The sequence below is a fragment of the Opisthocomus hoazin genome, chromosome W, assembly GCF_030867145.1.
Source record: "Opisthocomus hoazin isolate bOpiHoa1 chromosome W, bOpiHoa1.hap1, whole genome shotgun sequence".
In the NCBI taxonomy this organism is placed as follows: Eukaryota; Metazoa; Chordata; class Aves; order Opisthocomiformes; family Opisthocomidae; genus Opisthocomus; species Opisthocomus hoazin.
The window spans coordinates 2177363-2203640 of record NC_134453.1 but is presented as its reverse complement, the minus strand read 5'-3'; the positions used below and the strand labels follow the sequence as shown (position 1 = coordinate 2203640).

At 47.7% G+C, this 26278-nt stretch overlaps 1 protein-coding gene across 1 annotated transcript in view; it reads left to right on the top strand.

Moving 5' to 3' along the window:
* The window catches only part of LOC142365643 (netrin receptor DCC), a 678995-nt gene that overhangs the window by 242627 nt on the left and 410090 nt on the right, over nt 1-26278 (top strand). The window contains exon 2 of the mRNA XM_075446652.1: nt 1096-1416. Within this exon, the coding sequence (XP_075302767.1) occupies nt 1096-1416 (321 nt within the window). The remainder of the gene's footprint in view (nt 1-1095; nt 1417-26278) is intronic.

Here is a 26278-nt window from a genome sequence, read left to right as displayed (position 1 = left end):
CCAGGTAACCTCTTGTGAAAACACGCAGTCGTTTTCTTTCATTTTGAAGAAGTCATCATTACTTCTATCTCCAGGAATAACACTTGCAGGAAGATTTGAATTTTCCTCGTGTTCTCAAAGCTCTCCAGGTTATTCAAGCTGTTAGGTGCTTTGCAGTGCAGCAATTGGGGTTAAATACGCCTTTTGCAAAGGGTCTGAATGGCTGAAATTGCAGCTGAACTGGAAGGGTAATTGCGCGAGAAGAAAGTTCATCTTTGTTTAACTTCTCTAACTTCTACATTTGCTGCACTGGAAGCTGTCATAACCCCGTTTCTTCTGCAGAAATGGATTATTTACTTGTGATAATAGCCCCATAAAATCATTAACATGCTGTCATAAACAGCTGGGTTAACTGTGCTGTAAGCGTCGGTGCCATAAATAAGTTGCCCAACGAGAAGCTGTGATTTACAGGCGGAGCACAGTTGCCTTTGGGAGAAGGGGAAGCAACACATGGTTTCAAAATAACTACTCTTTCACGCGTTGTCAATAGATCTTTATACTATTATGTGGTTTTTGTGGTGTATAGCAAAAGTGCTGTGTTCCAGCGTAGAGCGTTTGGGCCCGATTCTGAGATGCTTCCTGCAGTAACTGGAATCGGAGCGTGAAGACAGATGACAAGCAAATTGGGATTTGACTGTTCTTGATGTTACTGGACAATGAGTTTTATTCGGAGGTCTTGTGGTGCTGTTGTCATCGTGCCTGAAATGCTCCGCAGTTGAGGCTTCCAACTCTTGCTTTCTCCTTTGCTCAACTTGATTAATTTTTTGAAGCCGTAACTTTTTCATTTATGCACTTTGAAGGAAATTCTGCTACCTGGCTGTTTCACTTAATCACAGAATCACAGAATGTTCGGGGTTGGAAGGGACCTCTGTAGGTCATCTAGTCCAACCCAAGTACTTAACAATAAAATGGATTTCCATAAAGAAAATGCCAAGTAGTTGTTTATGCTTTCACACAGCCCAGAATCCCAGCATGGCAGGGGTTGGCAGGGACCTCTGTGGGTAGAAACACATAACCAATATTTACTCTGTGCTTCTTATGGTTTTGCTGTTCCAGGTTCACGGATTAAGACTTTCACATCGCTGAGGTTCTTGACCGAGCCTTCGGATGCTGTCACCATGCGCGGAAGCAACGTGTTGTTGAACTGCGTAGCCGAATCGGATCAAGGAGCCCCAGTTATTAAATGGAAGAAAGATGCGGTCTTCTTAAACCTGGCGGTCGATGAAAGGAGGCAGCAGTTGGCCAACGGCTCGCTCTTGATACAAAACATAGTCCACTCCAGGCACCACAAGCCGGATGAAGGGCTCTACCAGTGCGAAGCATCTCTAGAAGGTGTTGGAGCTATCATCAGTCGGACAGCCAAGGTCATGGTAGCAGGTAGGCAGAAACGTTTTTTCTTTTTGGATTGCTGCAAACACTATTGGTGAGAAGGTGCCTTTTTTTTTTTTTAAAAAAAAAAAGAGGCAAAAATTTACATAAAAGCCCTTTGAGTGCCGTGGGTTTTCTTCTTTCCTTCTTCAAAAGAAGCAAAGCTGGGTATGACACTTCTGCAACAGCAATTTATTTCTGATAAGGTATTAGTGGTGTTTAAATATGTCTCATCGCCTCTTCATTGCTGTGAGTTATTTGCTGCATCTTTATTGTCTGCAAAATAAATGAAACCTCTGAAGTTGGAAATTAACTGCTTTTTGGAAGAAATGAAGGTCCCCAAACACGCGAAACTTCTGTAGGGCACTGAATGTACAAATTTTTATGGTTTTTAGGAACTTTCGTAGACGAACTGATGCAGCTTGCTGGAATTGGCAGCCTCTTTGTGTTTTCTTTGGAGGGCTGGTGCAGGTATATGGCAGAAGGAACAAAAGTTGGTTACCGATGTATCTGAGAAGACACATGGCTTCGTGGATGTAACAAATAGATTTGTAAAAGATGGGTACCTGGAGCTTTGAAGGGTTCATTTTGCTGCTTAGTTGATCTGTAGAAGGATGTTGTAAGTCCTAAATCTTCTTATTACTGGGGGTAAAAATGGTTGGAAATGCTTCAGTTGAGAGCTACTTAGTAACTAATACCAAATAGAACACGTTGGAGTTGCAAATAATTTTGATTACGATCGTTATTTAAGAATTCTGCCAATTCAAAGGGGATGCTTATTGTTTCTGCTCTTGGTGTGGATGGAGCTACTGTGTGTTGCTGATTGCTCTGACTTAGACCTGGTGAAGAATATTCTTGACCTGACATGGGTTGAGCAGCTTGAGAGTAACTTAGTAACCTTGGGAAGAGAGGATAAAATACTCTTTTATGCTCGGGAGAAGATTGCCGCTTCTGGCCTTTAGTGCACAGGTGAGTGATGAGTTTGTTCAGGCGTGTTGGCAATGTGGAGAATCACAGAATGTTCGGGGTTGGAAGGGACCTCTGTGGGTCACCCAGTCCAACCCCCTGCCGAAGCAGGGTCACCCAGAGCAGGCTGCACAGCACCGTGTCCAGGTGGGGCTGGAATATCTCCAGAGAAGGAGACTCCACAACCTCCCTGGGCAGCCTGGGCCAGGGCTCCGTCACCCTCAGAGGGAAGAAGTTCTTCCTCCTGTTCAGCTGGAGCTTCCTCTGCTTCAGTTTGTGCCCGTTGCCCCTTGTCCTGTCGCTGGGCACCACTGAACAGAGTCTGGCTAAATGAATGGTTTGGGTTGGAAGGGAACTTATAGATCACCTTTTCCCAACCCCACTGCTATGGGCAGGGACCTCTTCCACCAGCCCAGGGTGGTGAGAGCTCCGTCCAACCTGGCCTTGAACACTGCCAGGGAGGGGGCAGCCACAGCTTCTTTGGGCAACCTGGGCCAGGGCCTCACCACCCTCATGGTGAAGAATTTCTTCCTTATATCTAATCTAAACTTCACTTCTGCCTTCTGAGCTCTCCTCTACTAGCTAGAAAAGGCATGCTTTCTTATGATAACCGATTAAAAAAGGCAATAAGAGTCTTGGCTCTTTCCTAATCTGCCTCCTCCCCACCACTTTTCTGTCTGAATCGCTGGTCATTGAGCCACCTGTCCTCAGCAGCGTATGTACCTGCTGGGCTATGATTCCTGCCCAAAGTGATGGAGAGAGCCCCACAGATGGAAAGAAATTGGTCGTTCTGTTAGCAAGTCACCCTCGGAGCGAACCTGCAGAGCTGTGCTTTGCCAAGTAGGGCTTTTTGCCAGTTCAAGTTGTTATTTGGCCTTGATCTTGGTTGTTGGCAACCACTAACTAATAAAATCACTCCAATTATTCTTTGTGAGTGAGTGCACATATGTGAGTATTCCCCGTCGTGCTGTGCCCAGCTCTGTAATTTTGAGCTTTTCGTGGGAAGGGCTGTGCTGTGCGTGTTAGGCTCTGATCTCCTATCCCTGCAGCGGTGGTGGGAAGTTGGAGGTGGAGGGCCTTCCTCTGCTCACGAAAAATTTCGCTGAAACTGGAAGAACTGATAAAGATTTCTTGATTGGAAAGACACCGAGAAGGAGAAGAGGCGATGTGCATGAATTGTAGTACTGGATATTTGTTTAAGCAGAAGTATTTTTTCCTACAAACGTGATCACACAGGGAAAGTGGTTGCCCAGGCATGCTGTGGAGTCTCCAGCTCGGTGATGTTCAAGACCTGGTTGGATACAACGCACCGCAACCTGCTGGTAGCTCCGCTGCTTGCTGTGGGGCTCTGGCCTTGGACTTCAAAACCTGGTTGGATATGACCTGCCACTACCTGCTGGTAGCTGCCGCTGCTTGCTGCGGGATGCTGGCCTCAGACTTCAAGACGTGGTTGGACACAACCCGCCACGACCTGCTGGTAGCTGCCACTGCTTGCTGTGGGGCACTGGCCTTGGACTTCAAGACGTGGTTGGACACAACCCACCACGACCTGCTGGTAGCTCCGCTACTTGCTGTGGGACGCTGGCCTCGGACTTCAAGACCTGGTTGGACACAACCCGCCATGACCTGCTGGTGGCTGCTGCTGCTTGCTGTGGGACGCTGGCCTTGGACGGTCACTGTAGGGGCCTTCTGACCTTGGTGATTCCGCTTTGTATTTTTTAATTCTGGTTGTGTGAAATCGGTGAATATTCTAAGGTGGAATATAAGGCATTTAAAATTGGCAACGAGCTCTTTGAGCAAAAATGGTATTTTGCTCTCTGAAGGACATGTGTTCCTGAGTGAGCAGAATTTTTGTGTTTTTATTTTTTTTAAGGGAGTGACTGCGCAATGTTGGCAGAACATCATTGACTTAAGGCACTGGCAGATGGAAACACGACAGAGTAAGGCAAAGAGGGCAAGAGGAGAAATGAAGGTCTCGCACTCCAGCGTGTTGTGTTAATCATTGCTTGGCAAAGCAAATAAACCTCCGATGTTCAAAAAAGCTGCCTTTTACAGAGATAAGGATTGGGATAGGGTGAAGCTATATTTAATATTCTAACTCTTTCTGATCTGTTGTGTGGTGTACAACGTGTTGCTGCTAAGAAGACTTTGCAGAATCACAGAATGGTCGGGGTTGGCAGGGACCTCTGTGGGTCACCCAGCCCAACCCCCTGCCCAAGCAGGGTCACCCAGAGCAGGCTGCACAGCACCGCGTCCAGGTGGTTCTGGAATATCTCCAGAGAAGGAGACTCCACAGCCTCCCTGGGCAGCCTGGGCCAGGGCTCCGTCACCCTCAGAGGGAAGAAGTTCTTCCTCCTCTTCAGACTTATTCTGGACAGCCTGATGCTGGCACGTGCGATTGCACCGTCCCGGGGAGTGGAAGGTTGTGATCGTGTCAAGGGTACATATCCTCATTTCTCCCATTTCTCGGAGATTTCATTCTTGCAAGATCTTAAAGGAAGGATCATGAGCTTTTATATTTCAGGCAGGAAGAGATTCATCCACTGAATTACAGTCTCATCTTGGGTAACGTCACTTTTAAACTCTAGGTCTGTTCACAGTGTTTTAAGTACTTACTGTGCTGTTTGGCAACATGGAATACATCACCATTTACGTCTTTGGAGGTTAAAATTGCCAAACCACTGGTAGTGCATAAGGGGTGTATATCTTTCTCGCTGTAAATGCTCTGAACGTGATTTCACCACGCATTTCGTAGCATTAGCAGTCAATAAAGCAGTCACCGCTAAAAGGTAGCAGGCAGCTCCGCGCGGAACAGACTGCTCGGGGGTACTGAAAGTATATTGCCCTTTTAAAGCCCTTTCCCTTATTCTTTCACTGCTTTCAATAAAGAAAACATAGCAAATGAAAACTGTTTTTAATCAGTCAGGAATTTTATGCACGAAGCTTGCCGCGTACGAGGAAAATACACCGTTTGGAAGAACTTCTCGAGGGTCCTTACGGCCCCGACGTGCTCCAGCTGTAGAAGTGTTCCTGGCTGAAATGGAAATGAGAGCGCTGGAGAGAAACCCAGAGCTGCTTCCTTCTCCAGCATCTTGTTAAAACTCCAAGTTTAATAGACTACTTATTGATGTTTCTAGTAATTGATAGGATTTTGGGTAGAAACCACGCTACCCTGTCTTCTGTCTCTATTTATAGACTGTTGTAGCATCAGTCCTTCAAAGGTTCTGGCTTTACTTTTACTCTGAAACATAGGTCTTTCGCAGGAGGATAAAAAGTGGAGTCCAAGGTTGCTTTATAGGGAAATTCCTGTACTTCAGCATCCAGCCTCTTGGTGAAGAACAGCTCTCGGGGGGGATGAGATAGGAATTTTTTTTGTGCGTGGTTGTGATGATTTATAACTAGAAATTGATTTGTAACAGCTTTTTTCTTGTTAAAAAACACCCCCAAAACCCAAACAAAACAACGGATAATCACAAAACCACAGAATGGTCGGGGTTGGAAGGGACCTCTGTGGGTCACCCAGTCCAACCCTCCTGCTGAAGCAGGGTCACCCAGTCCAACCCCCTGCCCAAGCAGGGTCACCCAGAGCAGGCTGCACAGGAGTGCGTCCAGGCGGGGCTGGAATATCTCCAGAGAAGGAGACTCCACAGCCTCCCTGGGCAGCCTGGGCCAGGGCTCCGTCACCCTCAGAGGGAAGAAGTTCTTCCTCTTGTTCAGCTGGAGCTTCCTCTGCTTCAGTTTGTGCCCGTTGCCCCTTGTCCTGTCACTGGGCACCACTGGAAAGAGTCTGGCCCCGTCCTCCTGACACCCACCCTGCAGATATTTGTAGACATTTCTAAGGTCCCCTCTCAGCCTTCTCTTCTCCAGGCTGAACAAGCCCAGCTCCCTCAGCCTCTCCTCGTAGGAGAGATGCTCCAGTCCCCTCACCATCCTCGTAGCCCTCCGCTGGACTCTCTCCAGTAGCTCCTCATCTTTCTTGAAGTGGGGAGCCCAGCACTGGACACAGCACTCCAGATGGGGCCTCACTAGGGCTGAGTAGAGGGGGAGAACCTCTCTCAACCTGCTGGCCACACTCTGCTTAATGCACCCCAGGATCTCGTTGGGTTTCTTGGCAGCCAGGGCACACTGCTGGCCCATGGTCAACTTGTCAACCACAATATTAGGAAAAATGTCTTGAAAGAAAGAGTGGTCAGGCAGTGGACCAGGCTGCCCAGGGCAGTGGTGGAGTCTCCATCCCTGGAGGGGTTCAAAAACCGTGTAGATGTGGCACTTGGGGACATGGTTTAGCAGGCATGGTGGTGTTGGGTTGATGGTTGGACTTGATGATCTTGGAGGTGTTTTCCAACCTTAAGGATTCTGTGATATTTTTAGATGGTGTTTGAGACCATCATGTCCCTCGGCTTTGAACGTGAGACTGCCGCTCATGCCACGGTGTTACGTCAGGTTGCTTCATCAGTATGAGAAAAATAAAGAAAATCCAAGGTGTGTTATAATGGTGCTGTCGAGAATCAAATCTCTGCTGTGTACCTGTCTGGGCAGAACACCAGCAGCTTCCCGAGAGGCAAGGTAACTGGACTTCAAAATTGCAGCCCTGTGTTTGTGGTGGTTGCACCTTAGGCTGTGTTGCTGTAGCAGCACTGCCAGGCTTCAAGCAGCAGCAGGCGAGTTGCTAGGACAGCTGTTGAACCTGAGGTTAAAATCTTGGGGGTGTGAAGAAATTTGAATCCCCACTGACTTTTACAGCTTAATTGTTTTCCTGGTTCTTTTCAGAATATTATAAATCCACTGATAATTCTAAAAGATCTGTTCAAGTGCATGCAGGATGGCTGAGAAATGATGAAATGTAATATTAGATACTGTTGCCTTACCAGTATTTTTGGATTTCAATGAACTAAGGATGAAAATGACTCGAATTTAGAGTGGCATGAGGAGGAATGGCTTTTAAGAAACTATGGTGTAAACACAGGAAACCTGCTATACGAAAATTTAGGAAATACTATATTGGAGTAAAGAAGACGTGGTCTAAAGTGTTCCATATTTCTTATTCCCTGGTTCTAGGGAACTTTCTGGTTCCCTAGCAAGCTGGTCACTTTCTTTCTAAAGAAGGAAGAAAATTACGTTCAGAAATTAATTGTTTGGAGGGTATAACTTAATTTTTAACAACTAAAATCAGCGGATTCTGACTTCATTTCTTTTTTTTATTCCTACCTTTTTTGATTCCTCATCACAGGAGATTCTAGACTATTTAATGTGAATTCATAAATCATAATAAAAGTAGTGAAGAAAAGGAAAACAAACTCCACTTCCCTCCCAGCCTAATTTTGGAACTTGAAAGTATGATTTTCTTGATAAGTGGCAAAAGAAAAAATAAAGCACATGTTAGTAACTCTGTAGAAGGGGTGTTATAGCTGGAAAACTTCGATTACAAGTAGCACCCCTTGCCGGTGAATTCAGCAGAGTAGCTGGACGTTTATGAACTCTTGGCCAACAGATCTTTATTTCTCTGATACGCCTTTTTCTGTTTGCATTTTATCCACGTACAGACAGCGCGTGCAGTGTGTGATGGTGCGCAGAGCATCACTTAGGACTCTACCAGGAGCTGGTTAAGCTCAGGATTTAAGAACTAGATAGCTGAATTACATTTTTTTCTTTTCTTTTTGCTGCATGCCATAAGAATATATGCCTGTGGGACAGCTTTTTACATCCGTCCATGACCTGTAGTGCTTAATAGTTTGTTGCTTAATGGAACGGGCGATTCCTGAGCGCTTGCTCCGTGCTGTCGCTGCTTCATGTTCCTTTGCTGTATTTATAGGGTCCACACGCACCACTCGTGCACAAGCATAAGTGCTGTCATGCTGTTAAAGCTCATTAGCACATTTGTATTTAAAACCACAGCTGAGATGTGAAAGGAATTATCAGGAAATCAGGTAAATAGTTGACTCTTTACGTGCCGCTCTGTTTTGGTCCCGGTTTATTCCGCTGTCTTGTGCAGAAGTTGCAGCTGCTTTCCCTGATGTAAATGGGAGTGCAGGGACCTAAGGAACCAAAGAAAATCCAAATAAAACATCCAGTCAATATCTAGTGAGGTAGTTAGCCTTTTGAGGTCATCACATTTATTTATTTTTCTTTAAATGGCCATTTTCAACCTTGTTCATGGTTATTGCTTTCGCTGTATAAGCTGAAAAGCTCTGGGAAGGGTTTCTGTTCCGTGTGGCTGCTGGTGTGCAGCGGGCTTGGCTTTACATCCATAATTCCTCTGTGTGTCTGTCCCAGCTTTGGTCTCGTGGAGCTGAGGTGGCTGCTCGAGGAGCCTCGTGCACGGAGCTGCTCTGCTTTTCCCTGGGGAGCTGCGGTGGGGTCTCCCGCTGCAGGACCCAAGAGCTGTAGGTGGTGCTTCTGCTTCGTTGGGAGTAACCTCAACTTAGGGAAGAAGGCGAGATGCTCCTGCCTGCGTTGCTTCAATCCTTAGTAGACCATTGAATATTGGAACGCTTTGAGCTTGAATATCCACTCCAGGGAAAATTTGGGAAGAAGTAACCGGCTCCTTTTGGTGACTGGCTGCTCTTGGTTGTCACGGTTATCGCTGGGTGCCGAGTGGTTTTGGGTAGAAGAAGCAGCTCTGCATGATACGCCTCGACTGACTTCCAGTGCCAGGAGAAACAGGGCAGCCATCTTCTGCCCTGTTACTGAAAATAGCAAATTGTGAATGGGCAGAAGGAGTAAAGAGGCTCTGGATTACTTGGAGCCAGTTATCATAGCCTGTTGGGTGAGGAATGAGACGGAAAGGGGGCCCAAAAGGCTAGAAGAGAAGAAGGCTGAGTGCTTTTTTTTTTATTATATCTGTACAATATAATCTAGATACACTACAACTAATCGGATATTTTTTTAACCTTCCCTTTAAATATGCCACTTATATCTAAAGATAATGAAAACACTCAAATTAGTTAAACAGGTGTTTTATTTTGCTAGAAATAGCGCATTCGAAGAGGCTTTACTTCTAATAATTGAGAGTCCGGCGGCTTGGGGGTGCCTCGGAGCGAAGGGCAGATAGAAGCTCGTCTCTGACAGCTCCCACAGTGTTCAATTAACACACGGTTCTGGCTTTCACTCATTTCTCTATTCCAACTCTCTATATCCTCCCTACTTTTCCTTTGTTTCCCGTTTCTTGTGGTTTTTCCACAGAAAATCAGCTGAACGCTGTACCTTTCCATTTCAGCAGACCGACCTGATCCCCACCGGTGTGAACTGGGAGTAGCTCCACCACAGCCTTCCACTGGTTTTACAGTAACGAGTGGAGAAGTAGGCTGTGTCTGAATACGTATGTGCCTTGGCTGATATTCCACCTAATGTCTGAGTACCTGAACACCAACGCAATAACGAGCAGAAAGGCTTTCATCAGCTGTTAATTTTATTTTTGTTGTTGACTTTGAAATTCCCGTAGCGAGTGACTGGGGAGCAGCAGGCACCCGAGGACCTCTCCAGTCGTACATCTCTTGATGTGTATCCATCTGCGTTGCTCTTGGGTACGCTTTCTGTCAGGAGGAGGAATAATTAACTCTGTACTTAACACAGAAATAAATAGCTGTCTGTTCATCCGCGTGAACGGCCGCAAGTTAGGGGACCTAATAAATGCTTCTAAATATCTGCAGGGTGGGGGTCAGGAGGACGGGGCCAGACTCTTCTCAGTGGTGCCCAGCGACAGGACAAGGGGCAACGGGCACAAACTGAAGCAGAGGAAGCTCCAGCTGAAGATGAGGAAGAACTTCTTCCCTCTGAGGGTGCCGGAGCCCTGGCCCAGGCTGCCCAGGGAGGCTGTGGAGTCTCCTTCTCTGGAGATATTCCAGACCCGCCTGGACGCGGTGCTGTGCAGCCTGCTCTGGGTGACCCTGCTTGGGCAGGGGGTTGGACTGGATGACCCACAGAGGTCCCTTCCAACCCCTACCATTCTGTGATTCTTCTATCATTTTCAGTTTCCCGAGTTTATCAACCTGTAGGAAAGCAGCGTTGCACAGTAATAGTGTTTGAGACCTGCCTTTCCGTACAACACTCCTTCGATTCGGGTGTGGAGTGGCACCAAAGGTGTTTTTTTTTGTGCTGTTTTGAGCACATTGAGAAATGCTCTGAGCATTTCCCAACACCCCTTCCAGTAGCGGGCTGTTGAGAAACGCTCAGCGGGAATGCATGCCCCTGCAGTTCCCTGCTCTGCCTGTCCTTGTGCTGCGTAGAAACGTGGCTTTAATTAGCAAATTTCATTTAGGAGAAAGGTTTTGCTTTCGTTTTTTAGTGCCTGACAGAGATTTACTTAGACTGAGCTCGAGGAGATTGGATTAAAAAAGGAGCAGCATCGGTTGGCGAGGGCATGCAGTTCAGTGAAATAAAATAATGGGGTGTAATAGATCATAGCCCTGGAGATGGCGATCGCCCCGTGGATCAGCTGCCCAGTTGACCTTCCAGGAGAGGGTTGTTCCCACCCCGTGTTCCCTGATCATCTCTCTCCTCCGGTTTTACAAGCCCAAAGGGGTAGGACTCCTGTGGTCTCCTGTGGGGATCAGTCCATCGGGATGGTTTTTCTGGAGATGAATCCTCAGTTTTCTTGGTGTCATCAATTTGTCCCCTGTCGTGCAGGACAAAGGTGCTCTTGGGGTCTGATGGTCTAAGCCTGGAAAGAAATGCTTGACTTTTAATTTCTTTTGGAGGTATAAATGAGCTTTTTTGGATTTTTTTCGTGATGTAAAAGCACCTGTCAAGGTGATCGTGTTGCTGGGGCTCCTCTGGCTGGACAGGTGATAACTGAGGCAGTAATTCTAATGAGAAGAGCCTTTGATTCTCACCTTCTTAGGCCCTATGACTTTTCTGAGCCTTGCTGAAAACCTTTTTACCCTTTGTTGCTTTTTTATGTCTCCTCTTCCTCTTCCTCCGTCCCTCTCCCAGTGGCGGTCATTTGAGTGAAGGAGGACGGACCTACCTGCATCTAGTTCCTGCCAGCATCAGCTTCCAGTTCCATCTGTTCATGGTGGTTTTCATTTAGGAGCGTTTTCTTTTCCTGCTGTGACCAGATGCCCTGCCTGAGGCCGGTCTCCTGTTCCCGGCTGGCAGGGCAGGCTGTGCCACTGCTGGGTGCGAGTGGGGTCATGGAGCTGGGACCAGTTCATGCCTCCAGCCTTCACAGCATCACAGAAGGGCAGGGGTTGGAAGGGACCTCTGTGGGTCACCCAGCCCAACCCCCTGCCCAAGCAGGGTCACCCACAGCAGGCTGCACAGGACCGTGTCCAGGTGGGTCTTGAATATCTCCAGAGAAGGAGACTCCACAGCCTCCCTGGGCAGCCTGGGCCAGGGCTCCGTCACCCTCAGAGGGAAGAAGTTCTTCCTCATGTTCAGCTGGAGCTTCCTCTGCTTCAGTTTGTGCCCATTGCCCCTTGTCCTGTCGCTGGGCACCACTGGAAAGAGTCTGGCCCCATCCTCCTGACACCCACCCTGCAGATATTTGTAGGCATTTATTAGGTCCCCTCTCGGCCTTCTCTTCTCCAGGCTGAACAAGCCCAGCTCCCTCAGCCTCTCCTCGTAGGAGAGATGCTCCAGTCCCCTCCTCATCCTCGTAGCCCTCCGCTGGACTCTCTCCAGTAGCTCCTCATCTTTCTTGAATCTGATCTAATCCTTTTATTTCTGACCATGAGGAACAGAGGGATCATCATCATTTCTTGAATTACAATCTAACATACGTTAAAAATTTGTTGAATGTTTTGCTCAGACTCATCCTTACTTTTACTTTTACCGGACTAAACCTGATTTAATGGCTGTACACATCATCTTCCCATATCTCTTGCTGTGCTTGTTGCTTGCTTGGTTGTCCAGATCAGACACGTTTATCTGACAGCGGTGTCGTTAGCGTCTCGGGGCACGAAGTAGCAGGAAAGAAGTGAAGAATATTGGCGTGTGCTTTAACAAGATGTGTTGTGGGGAGGCTCTTGGAATGGTTGTTCCAGGCAATGTGTAGTGCAGTTATTGCTTGCAAGGGTTAAGATGCCAACATCTTGCACGCTTGTCTAACGTAGAATAAAATATCAGGACTTCTTTCCTCAACGAAGCCTGCGGTGTAAAGCCATTAAAAGTGAAGAATTTTATAGATGTATTTATCTTAGAAGATTATAGAAGAACAAAGAGCTATTTTTTCCGAAATGCTCTGGCTACATTTGCTGAAACGTGTGATTTTCTTAACGGCGAGCAGTGCAGTATAATTTGATGTTCGGTGTCATGTAGTTTGGGGCAGTTCAGAATAATATCTGGAGTTCACAGTGAACCTAGACTTAAATTTCTCACCCTGCGTATCCCGAACATTAGGGACCTGGCTCTCGGAACAGCGTTTATAATGATGAATTGGATCCAAAGTGTCATTTACAGTGAACGGGGAGAATTAAATGCCAAGGAGTGAGATTTGTAGGAGCTGGCGCGCTGAACGCCTGCGTCCTCATCGCTTGCCTGTACTGGGCTCCAGAGCTGGAAACTGCCTGCTGTGCTTCAAGCAGCACGCGCTTGGGCACCGGTGGGATGATCCTTCTTGTTACAGCGTCGTCAGGGGAAGAAGTAGCCGTGTTGATTGGGAAATGAAATAGGAGGTTGGAGTTTCGGACCTGTTTTGGTAGAGAGGGCTCCCCAGTTGAAGAAAGATTGAGGAGCTACTGGAGAGAGTCCAGTGGAGGGCTACGAGGATGAGGAGGGGACTGGAGCATCTCTCCTACGAGGAGAGGCTGAGGGAGCTGGGCTTGTTCAGCCTGGAGAAGAGAAGGCTGAGAGGGGACCTTAGAAATGCCTCTAAATATCTGCAGGGTGGGTGTCAGGAGGACGGGGCCAGACTCTTTCCAGTGGTGCCCAGCGACAGGACAAGGGGCAATGGGCACAAACTGAAGCAGAGGAAGCTCCAGCTGAAGATGAGGAAGAACTTCTTCCCTCTGAGGGTGCTGGAGCCCTGGCCCAGGCTGCCCAGGGAGGCTGTGGAGTCTCCTTCTCTGGAGATATTCCAGCCCCACCTGGACGCGGTGCTGTGCAGCCTGCTGTGGGTGACCCTGCTTGGGCAGGGGGTTGGACTGGGTGACCCCCAGAGGTTCCTCCCAACCCTGACCATTCTGTGATTCTGTAACCCGTTGCACCCCTTCTCCTGAAGAATCTCCCTGGCAATCCCTCCTGTGATGCTGCAGACTGGCGCTTTTGGCTGGTGTGTGTTGCAAGAACTTCAGATGGGATCTGGTTTTGCACATTTTTAACAAAAGTGATTGTAGAGCACATGGGTGCTTGTCGGCTGTTTCCTCGCGTGCTTGGAAAAGCGGATGGTTCTGCGAATTTTGGTTATCTCAATAGCATAAAGTTGTGGAGAGCTGGCCAGCCAGCACAGAAAAGCTTTGGGATATGCCCAGCAGTATCATTTTAGGTACTAAAGTACATTTTGTGGTGTCAGCGTAACCGTCGGTACCATGGCGTTTGCTGAAGTGCGTCCCGCAGAGCGGTTTTGCCTGGCTCGCCGGAGTTTAGCTGACCAAGTTCTGAGTAAGCATATTCTTCAAATGTCTCAGTGCTGTTTTGCCTGTGGTCCTCCTCTGATCTCGGTTTTGGATGAGCATGCAGCGCGTTTGAGGATGAACACAAATGCAGCAGATTTGGAAATGTGTCTCCCTGTGATGTGTTCGCCTTACGCTGCCGTCCGTGCTGGCAGAACTGCCGCGGTCGCTCGCGAGGAGTGAAGGTGAAACACTGAGCCAAGACCATCAGGTGGAGGTGGGGAAGGGGGACGATGCAGAAGTGGCCAGGCTTTCTGGGCAGCTGCTGCTTGGTGTCTTTTTATTTTTTTTTCGATAGATCTTCCCCTATGTCTTGATTTTTCTTTTGTCCCTAATAGAAGTAATGAAGATGTAGTTATTTTTAGGGATTTCGTTAGGTTAATTTAATTTTCTGACTTGGGCCAATCTTGTGGCCATGTTGCCTGCTCTCTTGTTCCCAGTTTAACCCTTGTGATGGTTCCTTGACCTTGCTTCCTCGAAATCCATGCACGTTTCTGAAGTGATGTTTAATAAGATGAGAGAAGCTGTTTACAACCCTCTCATTTTTCTTGGGTAACCTCCGTTGGGCAAATGAGAAGCGGGTCGGCGGTGATGCCACCGCGTCACCACGGGGGAGAGAGCTTTAAATTAGCCAAGCTGATCTCCAAGTTCCATAAAAGACATCGTCCGAGCAGTTTAATGAGAAGGGGTCAGGTCGCTCTACCCCAGCCGGGACCCGTCGCGGACGTACGTGCTGGTTTGGGACTTGACGCGCCGCAAAAAAGCAGGCTTCGGAAGTTCTCTGCGTGCCGTGATTGATGGAGGCTGATTCCGGGTTTACAAGCGAAAATGTAGAATTCTTAAACCTTCTGATATCCATATTTACCAGCAGATGATACAAGCCAGCGCTGACAGGGGATTGAAGGGCTGACAGATAGGCGTCCTCCAGCTCCAATCTCGGATTCCGCGCGAACCTTTAGGATGTAAATGGGAAGCGTGTTTTGTATTCGTGAATGCAAAAATGCTCTTGAAAAGCTTTCCCTTTGAAAAGATTATAATGATTAGCATTTATTATGCTGCTGTTTTCATGCAAAAAAAAAGAAAATCCTGCCCAGATTTTACTCAAATTGAACTTTTGTGCCTTGTGTAATAGCCCTGCTTTGATTTGAATAAGATTCAGAATAAAATGGGCAGATAAGAAGTTAAACACTACAGAGAGGAAAAAAAAAAAAATCCTCATTTGAGCTGCTAAATGCGTGTGTGTTAATACACAGACAAAAATGAGGATGTTTACAAGTAAGTGCTGTCACAGAGGGCACGCCAAAAAGTCTGGGGAAGAAAAAGCAATTTAGTGGAGAGCAAGATGTTAAGTTCCTTAATTTTCTCTACAGCAATAAAATCTGGTAAAAGGAGGGGAGTGACTGCAGGGATTTTTATTACCGTGGTTCCCACTAGCGTAGCTGTAGCTGAGAGTCTGTCAGCATTTCCGTGATAAAACTCTCATTTTCATGGGTTTGTAATTCAGTGCTAAAAGCTCACCTGGGCTGGTGCCTGGCAGCCAGGATTTTAAGTCACAAATTAATATTTCATACATTGGGAAAACAAGGTGTTTGGCCAGATCTCAATTAACCAGGGATTTGAAAAAGGGGGTTGCCTCTCGCATCAAACTTCTAACGTGTCATGTCTGAGTCGCTTTGTTGTTGTTAGTGATGGTGGTTACTGGTCAGATCCTACGGAAGAAAAATCAAGGGAGAGAATCCTGCCGCAGGGTATGGAGTAAGTAGTGAAATCAAAAGTTTGGCAGAGAGATTTTGGTTACCAGCCTGGGTTTGGTTGGTTTTTAGGCTGGAGAAGAGAAGGCTGAGAGGGGACCTTAGAAATGCTTACAAATATCTGCAGGGTGGGTGTCAGGAGGATGGGGCCAGACTCTTTCCAGTGGTGCCCAGTGACAGGACAAGGGGCAACGGGCACAAACTGGAGCAGAGGAAGCTCCAGCTGAAGATGAGGAAGAACTTCTTCCCTCTGAGGGTGACGGAGCCCTGGCCCAGGCTGCCCAGGGAGGCTGTGGAGTCTCCTTCTCTGGAGATATTCCAGACCCGCCTGGACGCGGTCCTGTGCAGCCTGCTCTGGGTGACCCTGCTTGGGCAGGGGGTTGGACTGGGTGGCCCACAGAGGTCCCTGCCAACCCCGACCATTCTGTGATTCTGTGGTTTTTATCATTTTTCTCACTTTATTTCTCTCTTTAGCTTACTTAAAGCCAGCTCAGACACCTCTCTGTTACGCTGCGCTTTGCAAGGCAGTTTTACCTCCGGAGTTGTGTGGGGGGAACAACTCCAGCTTTGGGGCCGGACAACGAGCCGGGGAGGTTTAGACTCTGCTCAAGCAGGGAAAAAAAAAAAAAATGCAGAAGTGGCGAAGATCAAGAGGATCCTGCCCAAAAATGGTCATTAAGCTCGGAGCTGGGGCAATGCCAGGTAAAATCAAGTCCCTGGAGTGTTAAGACCTGTCGTGCGCTTGAAGGTATTTAGGACACAGACTTGTTCAGTAGAGAGGAGTAATCGTAATTTGCAATCTGCTCTCTAGCAAGGTTTATCTGATGGGTTGGAGCTGGATTTCTCAACTGAATAGTGGAGGACGAATAATACTTTAGCTTTTTTTTTTTTTTTTTTTTTGAGGCAAAATAGGGGTGTAAGTTATTTGCTTAGCTACCCCTTTTTCCTAGCATTACCCAGCTACTGTGCATATACAGCGTCCAGTTCTGGGCTGCCCAGCTCAAGGAAGATGAGGAGCTACTGGAGAGAGTCCAGCGGAGGGCTACGAGGATGAGGAGGGGACTGGAGCATCTCTCCTACGAGGAGAGGCTGAGGGAGCTGGGCTTGTTCAGCCTGGAGAAGAGAAGGCTGAGAGGGGACCTTAGAAATGCTTACAAATATCTGCAGGGTGGGTGTCAGGAGGACGGGGCCAGACTCTTTGCAGTGGTGCCCAGCGACAGGACAAGGGGCAACGGGCACAAACTGAAGCAGAGGAAGCTCCAGCTGAAGATGAGGAAGAACTTCTTCCCTCTGAGGGTGACGGAGCCCTGGCCCAGGCTGCCCAGGGAGGCTGTGGAGTCTCCTTCTCTGGAGATATTCCAGCCCCGCCTGGACGCGGTGCTGTGCAGCCTGCTCTGGGTGACCCTGCTTGGGCAGGGGGTTGGGCTGGGTGACCCAAAGAGGTCCCTTCCAACCCCGACCATTCTGGGATTCTGTAACGAGTGGAAGGTGTTGGCCCCATGGTGTTTTTAGGTATTCAGGAGATAAACATTTGAAATATTGAAAATGTACAGGGTTTTTCCCAGAACATCCCGTCAGACAAGGTGGTTTGCAAGTCCCTGGGGATCCAGACACGGAGTGTGGGTTTGCTTGGCTGCGAGTAGCACGTGCCTCCCCTCGCGGTGCTCTCCTCGGACCCGGAGCGATCGTTGGCTGGGCAGCCAGCGGCTAGGAGATCAGCTTTAAAATATGAAACCTGGTTGAACGCTGTTTTTCTGTTGGCTGGCTTTGGCATTGGATATGTACTTGTTTCAGCTTTTTCTACAGTTGGTAAGACTAGAAATAATTGATTTTTGAGAGAGAGCAGAAAAGAAGATGAAGCTCTCCTTCCAGTTCTTGCTTCCAAAAGCTGTTTCTGTAAATCTGGACCAGAAGGAAGGAGTAGCTGTTTCGCTTAATGAGTGTAGTTTTTTTTTTTTTCCATTGGCATGTGAGACTGTGACCAAACATGAATTTTTTGATTTTATGAGCAACATTAGTGGTAGCATCCGCAGCTGACTGGAATGAATTTATTTCTATTGCAATCCGTCCTTTCTCTTGATTAGTTTCTGAGGTTGAGGTGAAATGTTTCTATGATATTGGAAGTGACCAGCAATTTTGCCAAATGCCCTTATGGAAAATAATTTTTATTATTATTATTGTCATGTTCTTTCCATCTCTGTCTGAAATGTTTCCTCTAATCCTCTGAACTTGTAGCCTGAACTTTTACGTCTTCATCCTTTACTGTTTATACATGAAGCTGCTGGAATTGGATTCAGCCAGGGAGTTTGTTCTTTATGTCCTTTTCAAACATGAAGTCTCCTTTCTGTGCTCCTGGATGGGCTCCGCTTATTGCGGGAGACATTGCAGCAAAGAACTTTTAGGCAAATAAAAACGATGTCAAGCAGAGCTGAGCACTTCACAGCCTGGCAGTCCCCTGTTCACAGCTCTGCTTTCAACAGGGTTTCGTTTTACGATGATGAAAATCCGGCCAGTAAACCATGACTATCAGGAGGACAGTAACAAGAGTCCAGAAAGGGGAACGTGATGAGAAACAATTTATTTTGAGGAGGAACCCTGGAGAACAGAAGGCTCCAGGGTAACCTTAGAGCAGCTGCCAGTACCTGAAGGGGCCGACAGGAAGGATGGAGAGGGGCTTTTCGCAAGGGTGTGGAGTGACAGGACAAGGGGGAATGGCCATAAACTAAAAGAGGGCAGATTGAGATGAGATATTAGGAAGAAATTCATCCCCATGAGGGTGGTGGAACCGTGGCCCAGGTTGCCCAGAGAAGCTGTGTCTGCTCCCTCCCGGGCAGTGTTCAAGGCCAGGTTGGATGGAGCTCTGAGCAACCTGGTCTGGTGGAAGATGTCCCTGCTGATGGCAGGGGGGTTGGGACCAGATGATCTTCAAGGTCCCCTCCAACCTTTACCATTGGAACCAGATGATCTTCAAGGTCCCTTCCAACCTTTGCCATTCCATGATTCTATGACCCAGTTAAGCTGTTTCTGTGGGTTGCTTAACTTTATGGAAGACATCACAGAGCGCTTGGTGCTGCAGTGTAATGGTCCTACAGCCAAAAAAATTGTGTTTTGGAGCAGGGATTCAATGATGACCTTCCTGGCTGAGCTGCTGGCGTGTGACCCATGAGGTGGGGTGCCCTGGCAGCAAGGGCGGGCGACAGTCTGTCCCCTGTGGTGCCGGAGGAGAGTGAAGCACAGCACGGTGTGCGCTGGACCACGGCGTGGGGATGCAGCCAGGTTCTGGTGTCAGCATGGGTCTCGCTCTCGGGGTGGCAACTGCGTGGGAGCTGGTCCTGGAACCCCAGCATCGCGCCCTCCAGCTCTGCTCAAAGCATGGAGCAATGGCACGTTTTTGTGCATTCCCTTTCCTGGGGAGAAATTCGTGTATGTACCAGTCAGCACAAGCTGATGAAGCAGTTTTTTTTGAAGGAAAATCCTCTGAGTACGGGTTTGCTTTGCCCCAGCAAGATGCTTCTGCTTCGTTGTTTGGAAGTCTAAATAATTCTTGGCGTGGGACAAAGCAGAGACGTTGAAGCAATGGAAGGAATCATTAGTGAGGGGTGTTTCCTTCCTTTCAGGCTACCCAGAAAAAAAATCCTGATTAAAAAAAAATGAACTTTTAAAGGATTTTTAAAATCCCCACTCTTAGAACTATGTTACCACATCCTACACTATAATGTGCTTATGCATGAATACCTGATGAAGGCAGAAGCCTGGCGAAAGGATGGTGTCTTCGCTATCTAAAAAGAAAATACACAGTTAGAACAGAGCTGCCAAAGGCAGAAATTTGTTTACTGTCTGTATTTTCTGTGCTGCAAACCAACAAGTACTTTGTTCAGCAAAGGAAGCTTTTATATCGATGAGTCTGGAGAGCAATATTTTTAAAGTGTATTTTTCTTCACCATTAAGCAGTTGTGTAAAAATGATACTTTCTGATCGTGTTCTTTATAGAAGTTGGGAGTTATATCTTCAGTGACAAAAATAAACCTTAAGTCCTTTCTAGGTACTTTGAAAGTGTGAGGCTCAGAGGGATTCTCTTCCGTTACGCAAGCGTGAAGTGGTAACGGTAGTGATGTGTATTGCTCAGCAGGACTCGGGTGGAGATGGTGGAATTATTTCAGCCCTGAGAGAAGGGTTTAATTTGCTACTTGCTGTGTCGTGAAGGGCTGAGAGCCCTGGAGATATGGGGTGGGTTGGGACCCGCTCGGATTTGACCCTGTAACGTTGTGGCTGGTAAAGCATCTTTGTGCAACCCTTGCTGCTCGAAGCCCTGAGCGTGGCTAACGGAACAGGCGAGGCAGAATCGTCGGATCCTGAAGGTTGGAAAAGACCTTGGAGATCATGAAATCCAACCGTCAACCCAATAGGAGGAGAGAATTTGAGTTGGCTTTTCCTATCTCCTGCCTGACCCAGGAGATGCAGAAGCTCACAGATTATCGTGACGTCTGGTTCAAAAGACATCTGTAGCTAGGTTGTGAAAGGAAATAACTCTTTCGGGTGGGAAATCTGAAATAAATACGTAGTCTCCCCTTGGCGACTCTCGGTGGCCTCGCCTTGGGGATCCTTGGCGGTCTCCCCTTGGGACCCTTGGCAAGTCAATGAACCAGGGAATCATAGAATGGTTTGTGTTGGAAGGGGTCTTAAAGATCATCTGGTTCCAACCCCCCTGCCATCAGCAGGGACATCTTCCACCAGCCCAGGGTGCTCAGAGCTCCATCCAACCTGGCCTTGAACCCTGCCAGGGAGGGGGCAGCCACAGCTTCTCTGGGCAACCTGGGCCAGGGTTTCACCACCCTCATGGTGAAGAATTTCTTCCTAATATCTAATCTATATCTCCCCTCTTTTAGTTTAGAGCCATTCCCCCTTGTCCTATCCCTACACCCCCTTGTGAAAAGCCCCTCTCCATCCTTCCTGTCAGCCCCTTCAGGTACTGGCAGCTGCTCTAAGGTCACCCTGGAGCCTTCTCTTCTCCAGGCTGAGCAGCCCTAACTCCTTCAGCCTGTCCTCGCAGGAGAGGTGCTCCATCTTCAGTTCCAACCTCACATTGGTGGGACAACACGCACGTCTCCTCAGCACTGGTCCTTCAGGCACAGGAAATCACAGAAGAAAAAGAAGGTGCGTGCCCTACGCGCTGCCAAGGCTGCTTGTCTTTGGGATGAACATTGGTTTTTCCTCCCTCTATGTGCAGCATCAATGTTTCTGATTCATGGTTAAAGCTTCGATTCACTATGGTAGTGCAAATAGCAGCACATTTTCAAAAGAGACTGTTTCAAAGTGGGAAACAGGCCTTCAGTTTGAGGTAGATCTTCAGTGACTACTCTGGTGAGGCCCCATCTGGAGTCCTGTGTCCAGTTCTGGACTCCCCAGCTCAAGAAAGATGAAGAGCTACTGGAGAGAGTCCAGCGGAGGGCTACAAGGATGACGAGGGCACTGGAACATCTCCCCTCCGAGGAGAGGCTGAGGGAGCTGGGCTTGTTCAGCCTGGAGAAGAGAAGGCTGCGAGGGGACCTAATAAATGCTTATAAATATCTGCAGGGTGGGTGTCAGGAGGATGGGGCCAGACTCTTTTCAGTGGTGCCCAGTGACAGGACAGGGGGCAATGGGCACAAACTGAAGCAGAGGAAGCTCCAGCTGAACCCAAGGAAGAACTTCTTCCCTCTGAGGGTGACGGAGCCCTGGCCCAGGCTGCCCAGGGAGGTTGTGGAGTCTCCTTCTCTGGAGATATTCAAGCCCCGCCTGGACAAGGTCCTGTGCAGCCTACTATAGGTGACCCTGCTTCAGCAGGAGGGTTGGACTAGATGACCCACAGTGGTCCCTTCCAACCCCTACTATTCTGTGATTCTATGATGGCTTTGAGTGCAAAACTCCTTCTCAATATATTTAGTGTTGTGTTTTTCAAAAGAAAAAAAAAAAAAGGTTTTTATGAAGTGATGAGTAATTTGGCACCGCTGAGAAAAATGAGTCCAGAGTGTAACATTGTAGTAGAGAATGAGATGTAAAATTAATTTTATAAAGTCTGTTTCATGGGGGTAGAAGGGTTTTTTTTCCCCATGTCTCATCTGCCCGCACAGCACCAGCGCGGAGGCGATTTTGAGCGCGCTGCATCGTACAAATCCTGCCTGCCTCTGGAGCTGGCAGCGGATTGCCGAGCAGGCAGCGCCCGGCGTAAGGAGGCGGCAATTTTTTGTGTGGAGTCCAACAAAAAAGAGATGAAGCCGTAAAAGTTGATGCATTTGGGGTTTTCTTGTTTGTTTGCTTGTTTACTGCTCAACTGGAGGAACTTAACTGGTCAAAATGCTGAGAGACTCCGAAGGGTGTAGGAGAGCCTTGATAACCTCATCGTTGTCGGGGTGATGTGACCCTGGGTTTCCCATCCCACGGTGGCACTGGGCAGAGCATCCCCAGCCTTCTCTTTCCTTCCAGACCACAATGAAGGAAAAAAGGGAAGTTTTTTGTCTTTTTTTTAATGTGATAACATAAATCTTTCCATTAAAATTTACTCCTCTGGAGTACTGCGTCCAGTGCTGGGCTCCCCACTTCAAGAAAGATGAGGAGCTACTGGAGAGAGTCCAGCGGAGGGCTGCGAGGATTAGGAGGGGACTGGAGCATCTCTCCTAGGAGGAGAGGCTGAGGGAGCTGGGCTTGTTCAGCCTGGAGAAGAGAAGGCTGAGAGGGGACCTTAAAAATGCCTCTAAATATCTGCAGGGTGGGTGTCAGGAGGACGGGGCCAGACTCTTTCCAGTGGTGTCCAGCGACAGGACAAGGGGCAACGGGTACAAACTGAAGCAGAGGAAGCTCCAGCTGAACCCGAGGAAGAACTTCTTCCCTCTGAGGGTGACGGAGCCCTGGCCCAGGCTGCCCAGGGAGGCTGTGGAGGCTCCTTCTCTGGAGATATTCCAGCCCCGCCTGGACGCGGTGCTGTGCAGCCTGCTGTGGGTGACCCTGCTTGGGCAGGGGTTTGGACTGGGTGACCCACAGAGGTCCCTGCCAACCCCGACCATTCTGTGATTTTTATTTCACTGTTCGTGAGGAACATAGCAGCAATTTAAACTGGTTTTCTTGAGTATGTTGAGTAGAGCAGTAAGCCTGTGCATCTCCCAGGTGTGGTGCAGGGTTCATGGGTGTTCCTGGATGGACAGCAAAGCAGAACCGGGACTCCCCGATGTCGCAGTCAGGCGCCGGCTCCTTGTGGCATGCTCCAAGGTTCCTTGTGGGGGGGGGGGAAATGGCTCATTACGTACCCAGTGGCATCCTGGCAAAGTGATGGTGGCAGGAGGAGAAGCGATGAGGTGGGGAGAGCGAGCCCCGATGGTGGCAGAGCTGGCAAATCTCACCAGCAACAAAATAAAGCCTAAAGACTGTATGATAGGAAAAAGCAGCAATTAAAGAATAAAAGGGGAAGATGGGGAGTGCACTAGTTATTCATGCTGAGGTGTTTTTCTCCTGGGTTAAAGTCTGGTGTAACCCCAGTGTAAATCTCCTCTTAGGAGGAGTGCAGTTTACAGGCCAGTGTCCCTTTAGTAGTAGGTGGTTAACGTTGCTGGGGGAGACCGCGACGCTGTGTGGGTCTGTAAAAGCAATAACGAGACATTCCTTATCCTTTACTAACTCTGGCACAAATAAGTTCTTATCCCGACCTTTACTAGGCTCCAGGTTTTGACAGAGGTGCAAGGTTAAGAGTTTAATGTGATTTTTTTATTATTATTTTTTTTTTTTTCCATTAGCGGCTAAAGGCTCATCCTGTTACATAACAACTATTTCTAATCTTACTTAGCATGGAAAAAAAAATAATAATATCCCACTCTTAGATGTATCTTCTAGGCCAACGTGGGACTGCCCCAGATTTTACTCCCAAGGCAGAAATATTAATTTGATGCTGTAATAAAAGAGCCAAAAAGGTCATTGCGTTGGGGTTGCCGTGGCCACTAATGGTTTGTGTTGCTACAACTCTCCGCTGCACTTTGTGATGGGGAAGTGACTTCGTGGCCCCTTGTTATTTGGTGTACAGTAAAGCCATGAACAGGGTTTGGAGCGACGGTGCCCTGGAGCTCAGGAGCCAGCCTGCAGAGGAATTTTTTATATATATATATAAATATATATATTTTTATGTAATATGTATACACACACACACATTGTATTGGAATAAAAACTTCTAGGAATACCAATGAGAAAACAAAAAAAGCCAACTGAAGAGAATCTTTCGTTTTGGAGAACCCAGAGGACAAACTTGTTGCTTTGGGTAAGAAAAGATGATGTTTTAGAAAAGGAAATTTCCAGGAGCAGCGTGAGATGTTGGAAGCGGTTTGGAGCGAGGGGTGGGGGGAAACAAGTGGCAGTTGACTCGTAGAAGTTGAATCTCATGCTTTTTGTTGGCAGCCTCAGGGAAGGTTTAGATTGGATGTTAGGAAAAATGTCTTGACAGAAAGAGCGGTCAGGCATTGGACCAGGCTGCCCAGGGCAGTGGGGGAGTCCCCATCCCTGGAGGGGTTCAAAAACCGTGTAGATGTGGCACTTAAGGACACGGTTTAGTAGGCATGCTGGGTGTTGGGTTGATGGCTGGACTTGATGATCTTGGAGGTCTTCTCCAGCCTGAATGATTCTGTGATTCGATGGGGATTTTGCAGAAGGTTACTTGGAGAGGAGCAGAAACAGCAATGGGTCGGGAGCAAAGAGGTGGACCATACAACTGACCACTAAGTTGTGGATGGTGATGCTGGAATCCCTACATTCGATAGTCACGTTTTTAAAAATTGTCAAGTTTGGGATAGAAACACAATATTTAGAGATGAACAAAACAGGGCAGAGCCATAAGAAGCTCTCTGTTCAGTTCATGAAGGACTGTCATGAGGAGGAGTTTTCCACATCCATGGAAGCAGAGTTGGGTGGGTGTCTCGCCGTCTCTGGGTCTTCAAGTCTTACTACTCCCACTGCTACTTCTTCCATGAAAACTGAGAAAAGTGGGTAGCCTGGGTGGGCAGTTTGGAGGAGACCCTGAGCCAGCGAGGAGGAGGAGATATGCAGGCATTACCGTGCTGTGACACCTCAGCCTTGTCGCTGGAGCCCATGTCTGGCTCCCGGGAGAGGAGGAGCCAGCACAGAAGGTGGTCAGCATGTTGTGTGTGCAGTGAGAGGCTGCAGACGTGGTGCTTCGGAAGCTGAAGCGCTTCGAAACGAAGATGGAATGCAGAGCTGGAGGCTGGTACTTGAAGGAGCTGAGCTAGTGAGGACATCTGACTTGTTGGGTCTTTGCCTGATGAATCCAGGCATGGCTTATGCTGGGCGTTGGGCGAGGGGTCGTCGCTTGGGCGTTGGACGAGTGTCTCTGTGCCGAGTGGGGTGGGTACTCGTGCTCTGCTCATGAAACATTAGTGCCATCCCATCCCATTTGCATGAGGGGGATTTGGAGAATTGGTCTTCTGATGAGTTCGTGAAGGTGTCTTCCAAGAACAAATGCAAAATACGAAGCATTGTTAGTGAGTTTCCTTGTCAACTCTTTAATGAGCAGCTGATTAAAAATAAATACACTGTAGATAGAGGGGGGGGAAAACCCCTTGGCATTCTAGTTTAAAAAATAACCTTTACAATGGAACTAAAATACCTGATTTTCGAAATCAATGAAGACTGTGGGTAGCACAGGTAAGATGCACAGTACTGATTTGCTGAGAAAATGTACAAGTGGGTACCAATTACGTCAAGTAGAAGGCTGTTACACCATTTAGCAGCTTACTGGAAAGGGCAGGATTGATTTTTAATTTGAACCAAAGAAAGAAACGGAAGAACCGGCAAGGCAGGAGATGCGTTGGTGAAGACTTGGGTTGCGCCTTCGCTCCTTGCCGTGTCCCACCGGCTGTGCTCGGGGTCCCAGCTCAGCCTGGCAGCACACATCTTCCCCCACTGTTATGTGGCTTGGTTATTTTCAATTAAATAAGTGCATGTTCTTAGAGCTAGTAGATGTAGGAACTTTTTCCTATTGGAGTATGTTTATATGGGAGGGGAAAATATATATATATTTTTTTTTTTTTTTTCAAGAAAGCTTAGAAAAGTAAAATAAAACTTCATCTGTAAAACCAAAATGTTTTAATCGGGCAGCGTTACTTTAATGCCCCTTTATAATTAGAATATAGGTGCTTCATGCTACTGGTTTGTAAGCTGAACTTACTGACCAGACATTCTTTTGGGAGACAGTGTCTCAGTTGAGTTCCCAAGGTTTTTGGGTAGAGTGCGTGATGGGAGATGTCTCGTCTGCTAGAGGGGGAATTCAGCCATAGCTCCGCGAAGCAGCGTAGCAGGACGTTGAAATTATTTTTACGATCAACCGAAAGCTCAACGGACCGTTCTACCTTTGTCGTTCAGTTCCTTACGGATGTTTCGAAACATTCATAAATATAATTTCTGCAAGAAGTGGTGCTCCTTCGCAGAAGGAATATGTTTAGTCAAAAATTCAATTTTCTAAAGAGAAGATGTTGTGACGGGAAGATTTGTATCCAACCCTGGTTATTCTCATTGTTTCTACGGAGCTGTCTGGAAAGTTGGGCTTTGGGAATGCCCACAACTATGTAAAAGAGA